The following is a 12,168-nucleotide window of genomic DNA, read 5'->3' on the forward strand; positions in this document are numbered from 1 at the left end:
AGCACCAAAATATCAGGATGTATTGAAAACATTGACTACAAAAATGCGTTGGATAATCCAGAACATTGGATAAGCGAGTGTTGGATAAGCGAGACTCTACTGTACATATGCTATCCTATCCGATTTGTTGTTGATCCACTCCTTTGGGCTTCATGCAAATCTACCATTTGTCAAAATATACGATCTTATGATATGTACATATCATATCTAAAATAATGCCTCAACGCCATACCTTACACCTCTCGCTCCCAACCTTGACCTTTTATTAAGGCTTACAGCTCGCTGCCCCAGTGCTGGCTTTGGCCTACAAAACCTTAAATGGCTCTAGTCCAACTTACCTCTCAGAACGTATTTTCCCCTACGGGCCGTCCTGCAGATTAAGATCTTTGGGTGAGGCCCTGTTCTCTGTCCCGCTGCCGTCACAGGTACGGTTGGCAAGGACGAGAGACAGGGCTATTACGGTGGTGGCTTTGCAGCTGTGGAACTCCTTGCCAAGGGAGATTAGGGAAGCCCCCTCACTCATGTCTTTTAGGAGGCAGCTGAAGATCTGGATGTGGGACCAAGCTTTTGGCCCATCCTAGGATATGGGTTGACATGACCTGACGGATTCTGTGGATTGATATGAAGTCGAACATGGACTGGCTCTGACTTTGGCTCAATTCTACTGCCCCTTCTGTAATGGTCACGTTTTATTGTTTTAATTTGATTTGGATACTGGTTTTTAATTGTGTTTTATGTTTGGTTTTACTACATTTGTATTATATGTAGCATCTAATTCTGCCATTGTGTAAGACAGCTCTGGGTCCCCTAGGGGAGAAGAGCGGTATATAAAATAAATAAATAAATAAATAAGCAGTCATAAGGTCAAAATCTAAATTGATAAATAAATACTAAGAACTGTATCAAGCAAGTTTCTCCTTGTTTTTCAAACCCACTAATTCTTTTTTTAAAAGATATTGCAGAGCTATTCCAGTTCCAAGCCTTTACTTATGTTATGAGTTTACTGCAGGTGATTGAATTGGTCTTCGATTTTATTGCTGACGTCGACAGCTAGACAAAAGACAACCTAAAGCAAGATAGTGAGCTTAAGATCCAGAGGTCAAAAATGGTCAATGGGGTTTCCCTATCTTATTCAATAGTTAGACTCAAAAATGCCTTCCTCTGGCACTAACACAAGGCTTAAAAAGACTAATTGCAACGAGGCAGGGCTACACTAGGGTAGGGATGATTAACACACTGCTCACCATATTTTCTAATCTCTCTACAGAAAAGTCCTCCTGCATCTTCTGGAATTCATGCTGGCTGCAAATAGCAAGGCTTTTCTAAAGTTTACTTTTTATGACAGAGAGCAGACACCTTTGTAGATATATCTTGAAGCTGTGTGAAGGTGCTATATATATAAGTGAGCAACAGAGAATTAGCTGATTTTTTTCATATCTGGGTTTGCACTGAATTGCTAGGGCCTACATGCCCCTAATCTTATACTAACCCTGTATCGATGTTCTCTGTGAACACTTCCCAAAAAACATTCCATGCATAAGACACACGTTGGATCAACTGCACAATCTCTGTGAAGAGAGAAGTGAATAGAACAGAAAACACAAGATGATACAATAGCCGAATATACAAAATGTAACAAAATACCATCCAATACACTATCTCCTCCCTTGTAGAGCAAGAACCCAAACTGTCATTCAAAAGGCACTAGTATTAGTAATTGACAAGATTCTTCTACACAACTCATACCGGTAGAATTTTCAGTTACTTGGGTAATTTAGATTTCAGAACCATGCAATATGGGTGCTTTTTCAGAAAGAATGAATGAATCTATATTTGCTTTCTCTTTCTTTGCAATATTAATTTCTTAGTGCAGTAAAAGAAGACAAATATGCTTCTTAAATAAGAACCTGAGATCCCAGACTATAAAAAGAGGTTGTGTTACAATTTCTGATAACTTTGTCTCTAAATGATTTCATTTAAATGATTACAAATTAATCTTTCCCTTCAATTGTTTATATTATTCTGTTCACACAATGGTGTTACTACCAGAAAACTTTGTTTACATTTAACAGTAATTTGAAACACAAAATTCAGATGTTTTTCAATAACATTATACTTACACTATTGTTATTAATTTGATTCTAATTACACACAGCACAAACTAGTCCAACACTAATACATCAAATAGTTTTGAAAAACTATACACTTAGGATGATAGTAGCTATAACTAGCTACTTGACTGAATTGCTTCCTTTATTTAGAATATATACTTTTAAAGGCAACTTGAAAATAATTTTAAATACATTAATTATGTTTACCTGCAAGAGTATGTTGGTTCACCAACTTTAAAAACCCGGCCGCAAAGATGTGATGGTTTGTTTGACTGCTCAAGCTTCTGAAAGCCAAATGCAGGATCCTCGCCACACAGGTACCATTCCATGGGGCCCAGCAAAACATGTTGCGCCAGCATGTCTTCTCTCTGCGGGGCTGGATTAGGGCCCTTGCAGTATATTTTGGGTACATAATAAGCTAAGTGCTTATATATTTCTTTAGGAAGATCAGAGGTCTGCAGCCATTTCTATAAAAAAAAGATTTTATAAAATGATTACATTACAAAAAAACTGTATAGTTGCTCAACAGTTTTTTAAAAAGAACATAATAAATAGCAATGTTTTTCTATGTAGATCAACATTTCAAAAATTACATTTGATTTTAATGTCTTAAGATCAAAAGACGTACAGTATGTCCTCCACATTTTCTGGTTTGACCATTAATAGAATTGATTAATATAGCCTCTCTGGGGATCTCTAGGTCTTCCAATGCAATTCTATGGTCAACTTTTATAAAGCAGGCCATAGAGATATGTTAGAAGACCTAAAGATTCTTAGAGATATCACCTCTCTGGGAATTTTGAAGTCCACCAGCACAATTCTATAGACAATGGAAATTGTTCATAGAGTTGTGCTGGAGAAATTAAAAGGTTCTTAGAGGGAACACTTCTCTAGGTTCAAACACTTCCAGTGGAAGCTGGCCATAGAGTCATAATGAAAAGACCTAGCATGTTTCCCACATTCACGGGGGCCCTGTGCCCCTAACATCAGCAAATGAGGAAGTCAAATTGTATTTTGAACATACCAAAGGGCTTAAGTACACTCAGTAAGGCTCAAATAGCTGATCCCCCTTTCCAACCTTTCAATAACATCTTCTGTTTCCCTTCCCAGGACATATGCAAATGTTATCTAATTAATTTAAATCCTAGATATGCAAATTTAGTTGTAGGATTCTTTGAACTTTAATTTTTGTCTCCAAAACAAGTAATTACCAAAATAAAAATATCCAGAAGGACATATAAATAAATTCATAATACTCTATGATTGATTTGTTTTAATAGTAAGTAGTGCATAGAATAGGCTTACATTCTAAAATACTCAATGGTGTTTTAGTGCTTTGAGGCTTTCCTTCAATGAAATGTACTGACATTGCTACTTTCGGGATTCCTGGGGAAAGAGGATGTAGTAGGAAGAGAGAACTATGTGATGTCAAAAAGGGTGATGAATACCTTTAGAAAGACAACTTGCAAGTCTTTTAAATCACTAGTTTTCTTTTAAAACTATAGTCATCAAACAATGAAGAATAAGCAACTTGGTTTTCAAGGCTTGCCAGGAACACCAAGTGAATAAACTTTAGCAGACCTGGCCTTAAATAACCCCAGTTGGGACGTCTGGCACTTATGTGGCGCCTGTACAACACACACACACACACACACACAAAGTTGAACGGCACCACACAACTGTGTTTAACAAGAAGCTGAAGGGACCTATTTTTGAAAAAGCAAATAAACAGAAAAACATGGACAAAAGCCATTGAAGACCATGTTTTTGAGAGTTCTTCTAACTTGCTCAGATAGTTTTCAGAGATAAAGAAATGAAAAGAGAAGAACATGTAGGCCTATTATAGAATTATTAAAAAGAGAATGCAAAAACTGACTTTCTAGATCAGGACAAGATCTATTTTTTCCCCTAACATCACTCAACAAGTTACGAACAAGAATATTGCAAACTCGGTGGAAATATCCAGGCAATATTGTTATTTGTATGGAACCTCTGAAGAGGTAAGCAACCACATAAAGTCATGTGGCCACATAGGCCTGACACTGGACTTTGAAGGTATGTCCCCTAAATGTGCCCCCTCTCCACAAACAACAACAAGAGAATAAGAATTGCATCATCAGATCAAGACTGGGTACAGACAGCCCATTTTAACCTTCCTAAAATCGAACACCCAACTATCTTTGAAACTTGACTTGCTCAACACAAAAAATAATAACAATATGTCAATTGTACAAAATTTCTCAAGGGATAGGGAGGTACTCAAGGTTGTCTCCCATCACACTAGACTTTAGAGGACAACACTCCTATGCATCTACCCCTGGAGGAAAATATTTTAAAACTTTTTGTTCTACTCAAACTACATCCTGCAACCTCAAGTGGGAGTCAAATTCACTTTGTCCCAAGCTATCTTATGCAGAAAAGACACATTTAAATCAGAAAATAAAACTGAGATCAAGACTTTCAAAATTATATATAGACTATGCAAAAGATAGTGTAATTTCAAAAACATCCTGATGTGCATTTTATGGCTTTTAGTATTTGTTATATTAAATACTAAATGTGCAAATGAGTTACTACTATATTTGTATCTGTATCGTCGTCGTCGTTGTTGTCATCATGCCTTTCCTCCCAAACTTGAGAGTCAAGGCAGTTTACACATTAAAACAATATAACTAAAATATACAAAATGACTTTACAAATGTAATTAAGCTGTGAGCAACATTAAAAATAATGTAACATATACTGTTAAAAATAATAAGCAGCAGTTTTTCTTTTGTTCTGATGCCACTCGACCTTCTAAATAATTCAGGAATGGTGGCCCACAACTTGCTAGAATTGACACGTTTATTTCCCTTCTTCTCCTCCTGTTTTGCCCATACTGGCCATCAGTGTACTATCTTGATACTATTCTGGACATGTAAAGACAAGATGCACAATGTGAACCAGAATAGCAGAAGGATAGTTCATGACTTTAAGACAGGAGGAATAAAAATACACCCAGTATATGTAGCTTGAATACTTTCACAAGGAGATTCAAATAGACAGTGTGGGCTTTTACAGATAGCATGATGCTGCTGAGAAAATGAGAATACAGTTGTCATGCCACTCTTTGACGGATATCAAGAAGTGGCTCTAACTTGAACCAGGTGAGCAAATAATCATCAAACAGCCATTTCACTAGAAAAATGAAATTCAGCATGAAGGTTAGTTTGCAAGCATGCCATGGTTAAATACAGAATATGATTTTTCATAGTTTGTTCTCCACATCAACTATTTTGTGGCAGTTTCTTCAAATATAAAGTCATCTGAATGATTAATTAACTCACAGTGTTTTCAAATTATCACAGCACAAAATGCTGAGCTGCCACATAATTCATATTCAAATTGAATCAAATTTAAATCAATGAATCTTAGATTGGTGTTAAAATACAAGTCCCATTCATTCAAATAAATCTGCTAAAAATTGTGGATTTAGACACAAATTATTACAATTTAATATTCAGATGTTATGCAGTGCATACAGATAAAATATAGCATGGTTACACATATAACATGAAGTTTAATTTTACTTTCAGATTATACAGTATATTAGTTACAAAGCACCGCATCTGAATCTGTAAGTATGGTTGTTCAAAACTGTTATGTATATCTTTGCATCTAGTTATCACAGATATCTCAATCTTGAAGTAGTTATGTCTACAGCTACAGAAGCTGTTAAAAATGTGCCCAAATGCTGCCGGTTCACCACTCTTGCTCATGGTGGCAATCCTTTTGAAAAACATAGAAATGACTATAATAGATAAATATTAATGCCCCCGTATTTCCCATTTCTATAGGTGTGAAAGACAGAGAATGAAAAAAGCTAACAGGAGAAAAAACACATCATTTAAAAAGTGGAGAAAAATTCTATGAATACCATGATCACCTAAAAAAGAACTAATGGATCCTCAAACAAATTCTTAGAAGCCAAGATAACTAAACAGAGTCTGCTGTACTTTGGCTGTATCATGAGAAGGCATGACTCACTAGAAAAGACAATAATGCTTGGTTAAGGCAGAAAAGAGTGAGAAAAAAGGGCAGCTGCATTCCAAATGGACAGACTCAGTCAAGATAGCCAAAGCCTTGGGTATGCAACGTCTGAACCAGGCTGTTGATGATAGGGTGACTTTTAGAGGGCTCTCATTCATGGGGTTGCCATAAGTCTAAGTACAAGTCAACTTGACAGCAGTTGACAAGAAAAAATATTCCCAGAAGGGGCAGATGAACTTGAGCCATCTGTCAGTACTAGACTGCTAAAGCACAAATCTGACAGTACTCAGAAGTTGTGTTTATATAAACACAGAGATTTCAAAGGTAGTTAAATTTTCATGAAAATGCTCTTCATATCTCCTAATTTTAAAATTAAAAAAGTATGAATTATCAAACATTCAGAGTTATAACGTAAATCATAGGAGCCTGTTTATGAAAATTATTCAGCCCTCCTGGGGATACGGCAGTATTAATATCTAAACAAGTTAAACATTCAAAGTACATCTTTCATTTCAGAATCAAATTGCTAAATCTTCAATACAAAGCAGCATATATAAAATGAGTACACTTGATCAAATGAAGTCTGGCCAGGTTACGCAAACCCACTCTCATCTCAACATAAATTCAATAACTGGCAAGATTAGTTTTGTTAGCTGTTCCCCATAAACATGCTACATAACATTATGAAAACTAAATCTCTTCTGAGATTTGAGTGTGCTTTGCAATACCATGAATTCTTACAGTCTACATTCAGGGGGCTCCTGTCCTTCACATGCTGTCCAACCTTTTGCTGAATCAGACAGAACACCTGAACTTGCTTTACTTTGCAGAAATCATTGCCTAACTTGTTTCCTAACAAGAGGGGCAAGTCCCTCCCCTTTCCTGTGCCAACACAATTCTTATTTTCCTTCCTTTCACTCCTTTTGCTCACCAAGAGTTTGTCTCCCCAAACCTGAATATGCCTGAGAGCTTTGCCCTAATCAGGTATCACCATTCCCTGTCGCTTGAGATATAGCCCTACTGCATATAGATCTTGAAATCCAGACCTTTTTCCTCAGCTGTGAAGTCACAGCCATGACAATTCCCTGGGATTCACCTTTCTTGCACCCACAAATCCTTCCCTTTTGCAATTACCAGTATTTATCTAAAACTTTCCTTTGGTCCCTTTCAAGTTGAGTATCCCTTATCAGAAAATCCAAAATTCTGCAAAATCCAAAACTGTCCACATGAGAGAAAGCATTGCTACCCAGAATTCTAAAATCCAAAATACTTCAATTATCCACAGGGACTTAGGCCCCTTCAACACAGTTGTATAAAATCTACATTGACATGGATTATATGGCAGTGTACCCTCAGATAACCAGTTCAAATAAGATATTGTGAATTACCTGCCTTGATATTCTGGATTATATGGCTGTATGGAAGAGCTCTGTCTTTGAGCAGTTTAGACACCACATATTGGCATTCAAGAGATGGGGGGAAATTCCTTCTGTTCATCTGCTCTTTTCGGAAAGCATTTGTTTGGGTACTTATTCTTTTGATGCTAATTTATACCCTGACAAAAGATAGATTTAATGCAATTTGACACATCTTGAACTGTCATGGCTCAATGGTATGGAATCCTGGGATGTGTAGTTTGGTGAAGTGCCAACAGACTTTGGCTGATAAAGCTAAAGGTTTTGTAAAATTGTGGTCGAACAAAAAAAAAAAGCCATCCCAAAAGATGTATAGTTTTCAAAGGATGTTAGGCCAGAATGAAATAAAGTGGCTTCCTTCCCTTTTATATAAAGTCTTTGCCACTCTGAAACGGACCAGCAGCAGCCAAACCCTTTTTAGTATCATTTTTCTATATATATATGTGTGTGTGTGTGTGTTCCTTAATATGTGATGATTCATACGAATGCATATCTATGGCCCCTTCCACACAGCTGAATAAAATCTCACATTATCTGCTTTGAACTTAGATATGTGGCAGTGTGTACTCGGATAACACAATTCAAAGCACTTCACTCTACAAACTATCTACAAGCCCACTAAGAAAATCCAACAAATGCTATGTTTAGCAAAGGATAAGAGGGATCCTCTCACCTCTGTATGGGTTTACCGTATACCGTGCAGCTGTGGACAAGTCTACATAGGGACCACCAAACACAGATTGTCCAAACATAAATCAAGGAACATGAAAGGCACTCTGACAGACTAATCGAACCCGAGATATCAGCCATAGCAGAGCACTTGATGAACCAACCTGGACGCAGCATATTATTTGAGAGCACAGAAATGCTGGACCACTCTGACAATCACCATGTCAGACTACACAGAGAAGCCACTGAAATCCACAAGTATGTCGACAATTTCAACAGAAAGGAGGAGACCATGTAAATGAACAAAATCTAGCAACCAGTATTTAAAAACTCTAAAATCATGACAGTAAATAAAGAACAACACTCAGAAAACAGGAGAGTTCCAGGCAGAAAACAATCAGGACCAGCTCACACCTTACAACAAATGATTTCCCCCAGGCAGCCAGACCCTGAAGCTGAAAGGCTATTCAATGCTAATCAAGGTGGCCAATTGAAACATTCATACCTGCCTCAAACAGGCAAGAGCTCTTTCTCCCACCCTGGACATTATTAGAGATATATGAACCCCACTTGACAAGTTTCCAACGTACCTCACAACCTCTGAGGATGCCTACCATTGATGCGGGCAAAACGTCAGGAGGGAATGCTTCTGCAACATGGCCATACAGCCCGGAATACTCACAGCAACCCGGCTATTATGGGTTATTCTGTTTTGATAATCTGGGTTATATGGCTGTGTGGAAGTGCCATGAGACATCCCTGCTTTTCTGATGGGTCGATGGACACAAACTTTGCTTCCTGTTTCTCAAACTGCGCTCCTCCAGGTGTTTTGGGCTGCAGCTGTTAGGAATTGTGGGAGCTGAAGCCCAAAACATTTGAAGGAGCACAGCTTGAGAAACTCAGGTCTAAATTATTAAAAAGAATCATGTATCAAATACCTCCGGACTGTGTGTACATGGTGTGCATATCAAACATAGATGGACAAATGTAGTGCTAATGAACCATAAACTCGAAATCCCCCACCACGATTTCGGACGAAAGGGCCTCAACTTGGGCAGCCCACTCACTTCCCTCCTCGCTCTCTTCCCTCCCTTCTAAGGCCTTTCTTCCTCATCCTCCCCTCACCAGCGCGGTCTCCTCGGCGGAGCACTCCAGCAAGCTCCCGTCGAAAGCCTGGACCTCCGCCTCCAAGCTCGACGCCATCTTCCCTCGGCTGATTCCTCCTCCTCCTTCTTCCTCCCCCGCCGACGAGTAAGTGACAACCGGAAGCAGGCTCGCCAGGAAGAGCCCACTTCCGCCCAGAGGCCACGCCCCCACCCAGCCACGCCTCTATTTACTTAAGCAGCCCTGTTCCGGAAGAGAGGCCATTTTGGTCCCGCGCGGAGCATCCTGGGAGGTGTAGTTTTAAGGAGGTGAAAGGCTCCGTGCCAAGTATGGGCAAACTTGGGCCCTCCAGGTGTTTAGGACTTCAACTCCCACCATTCCTTACAGCCTCAGGCCCTTTCCTTTCCCCCTTCAGCCGCTTAAGCGTGTATGGGCCATGTTGAGTCTGCGTGCCAAGTTTGGTCCTGATCCGTTATCGGCTGGGTTTAGTGCACTCTGGATAAGGGTGAATTACAACTCTCATAATCAATGTCAACTCCAACATACCACAGCAGTATGTTGGTCATGTGTGGAGGAGCCCCGGTGGCGAAGTGTGTTAAATCACTGAGCTGCAGAACTTGCAGACCGAAAGGTCGCAGGTTCAAATCCCGGGAGCGGAATGAGCGCCTCCTGTTAGCTCCAGCTTCTGCCAGCCTAGCAGTTCGAAAACATGCCAATGTGAGTAGATCAATAGGTACCGCTCCGGCGGGAAGGTAACGGCTCTCCATGCAGTCATGCCGGCCACATGACCTTGGAGGTGTCTACGGACAACGCTGGCTCTTCGGCTTAGAAATGGAGATGAGCACCAACACCCAGAGTCAGATATGACTACACTTAACGTCAGGGGAAAACTTTACCTTTACTATGTTGGTCATGGGGGCTCTCTGTGCCAAGTTTTGTCCTGGTACATTGTCGGTGGGGGTCACAATTTCTCTGGCTGCAGGTGAATTATAATTCCCGTAAATCAAGGCCAATATCCCCCAAACCTTTCCAGTATTTTCTGTTGATCATGGGGAATCTGTGTTCCTTGTTTGGTCCATGTTTGACATTTGTGTGGTCTCTGCGGTTTGTTGTATTTGGAGATGAATCTGGTGAAGGTACTGCAATCCCATCATTTGTGGTCCATTCTCTTCCTGTCAGCATCATGAGGTGAAGTGGGTAATGGAGTGTCTCCGTGCCAAATATGGTCCATGTTGTCCGTTGGGGTTGCAGTGGTCTGATTCAGGTGAAAGTACTGCATATCCCATCATCCATAGTTTGTCCTCCCCTAACTGCACCAGGGCATGGGAGGTCTATATGCCAAGTTTGGTCCTGATTTGTCATTGGTGCAAGTCGCAGTGGTCTGTGGGAGGTGATGTGATTGAAAATACTGCATATCCCATCACCCGTGGTTCTCCCTGCCCCAAACTCATTATTAAGACACATGCATATTGGTATGCATGTTGTATCAAAATTTCAAGTTGATTGACCAACTACTTTTCAAGTTCTGTGTGCACATAAATCCACAGGCTGTATTTTTGTATATAAAGAAGATTGGCACCCCAACCCTTTTATATGCCTGTGAAATGTGAACTGTCTACAGACATTGCACTCAGCTCCTGGAACGATTCCATCAGCATTCCCTCTGGAAAATCCTGCAAATCTCTTGGGAAGACAGGCGGACAAATGTCAGCGTTCTGGAAGAAGCAAAGACCACCAGCATTGAAGCGATGCTCCTACGCCATCACCTCCGCTGGACTAAATACCTTGTTTTCCAAATGCCTGATTACCATCCCAAAGCAGCTACTATACTCCCAACTCAAGAATGGGAAACATAATGTTGGTGGACAGGAAAAGAGATTTAAAGATGGGCTTAAAGCTAACCTTAAAAACTGTGGAATAGACACCGAGAACTGGGAAGCCTTGTCCCTTGAGCACTCTAGCTGGAGATCAGCTGTGATCTACCGTATATCGTGCAGCTCTCGAAAAGTCTGCATAGGGGCCACCAAACACAGTACTGCCCAAACACGAATCAAGGAATATGAAAGGCACTGCAGACTAATCCAACCAGAGAAGTCAGCCATAGCAGGGCACTTGATGAACCAATCTGGACACAGCATATTATTTGAGAACACAGAAATACACAGAAATGTTGGACCACTCCAATAACTACCATGTCAGATTACACAGAGAAGCCACTGAAATCCACAAGCATGTGGACAACTTAAACAGAAAGGAGGAGACCATGAAAATGAACAAAATCTGGCTACCTGTATGAAAAAAAATTCTAAAATCAAGATAACAAATAAAGAACATCCCTCAGAAAACAGGGGTATTCCAGGCATGAAACAATCAGAGCCAGTTAACATCTCCCAACAAAGGATTCCCCCAGGCAAGAAGCAGCCAGGCTTTGAAGCTGAAAGGCCATTCAGTGCTAATGAAGGTTATCAATTACAACAGTCACACTTGCTTCAGGCGGGAAAAAAGTTTTTTCTCCCACCCTGTATATTCCATAGATATATAAACCCACTCATCTAGTTTTCAACAGACCTCACAACCTCTGAGGATGCCTGCCATGGATGTGGGTGAAAGGTCAGGAGAGAATGCTTCTGAAACATAACCATACAGCCTGGAAAATTCACAGCAACCCAAAGAGAGATTGTTCTACTACTTTGTTCTTAATTATTGTTCCCAAAATCAATATTTCTGGACAGAGCTCTAGCCATGCCGGGGAGGGAGGGGGTTAGGGGTTCAACCCCCCTCCCCCTAAATTGTTCAGGTTTTTAAAAAATAAAAAACCTGTTTTACTCATGAATTTTAAC

General features: G+C 39.9%; 1 protein-coding gene across 4 annotated transcripts in view; it reads right to left on the reverse strand.

Moving 5' to 3' along the window:
* Nucleotides 1-9,491, reverse strand: part of ubr2 (ubiquitin protein ligase E3 component n-recognin 2) — a 77,052-nt gene extending 67,561 nt beyond the window's left edge. For all 4 annotated transcript variants that reach the window (XM_008125791.3, XM_008125789.3, XM_008125792.3 and 1 more), the window contains exons 1-3: nt 9,350-9,491; nt 2,319-2,578; nt 1,490-1,568 (exon numbers count right to left, since the gene is read on the reverse strand). In XM_008125791.3, coding sequence (XP_008123998.1) covers nt 1,490-1,568; nt 2,319-2,578; nt 9,350-9,427 — 417 coding nt within the window. In that variant the 5' untranslated portion in view covers nt 9,428-9,491. The remainder of the gene's footprint in view (nt 1-1,489; nt 1,569-2,318; nt 2,579-9,349) is intronic.
* Between the last annotated feature and the right edge of the window lie 2,677 nt (nt 9,492-12,168).

This window comes from Anolis carolinensis, chromosome 1, assembly GCF_035594765.1.
Source record: "Anolis carolinensis isolate JA03-04 chromosome 1, rAnoCar3.1.pri, whole genome shotgun sequence".
In the NCBI taxonomy this organism is placed as follows: domain Eukaryota; kingdom Metazoa; phylum Chordata; class Lepidosauria; order Squamata; family Dactyloidae; genus Anolis; species Anolis carolinensis.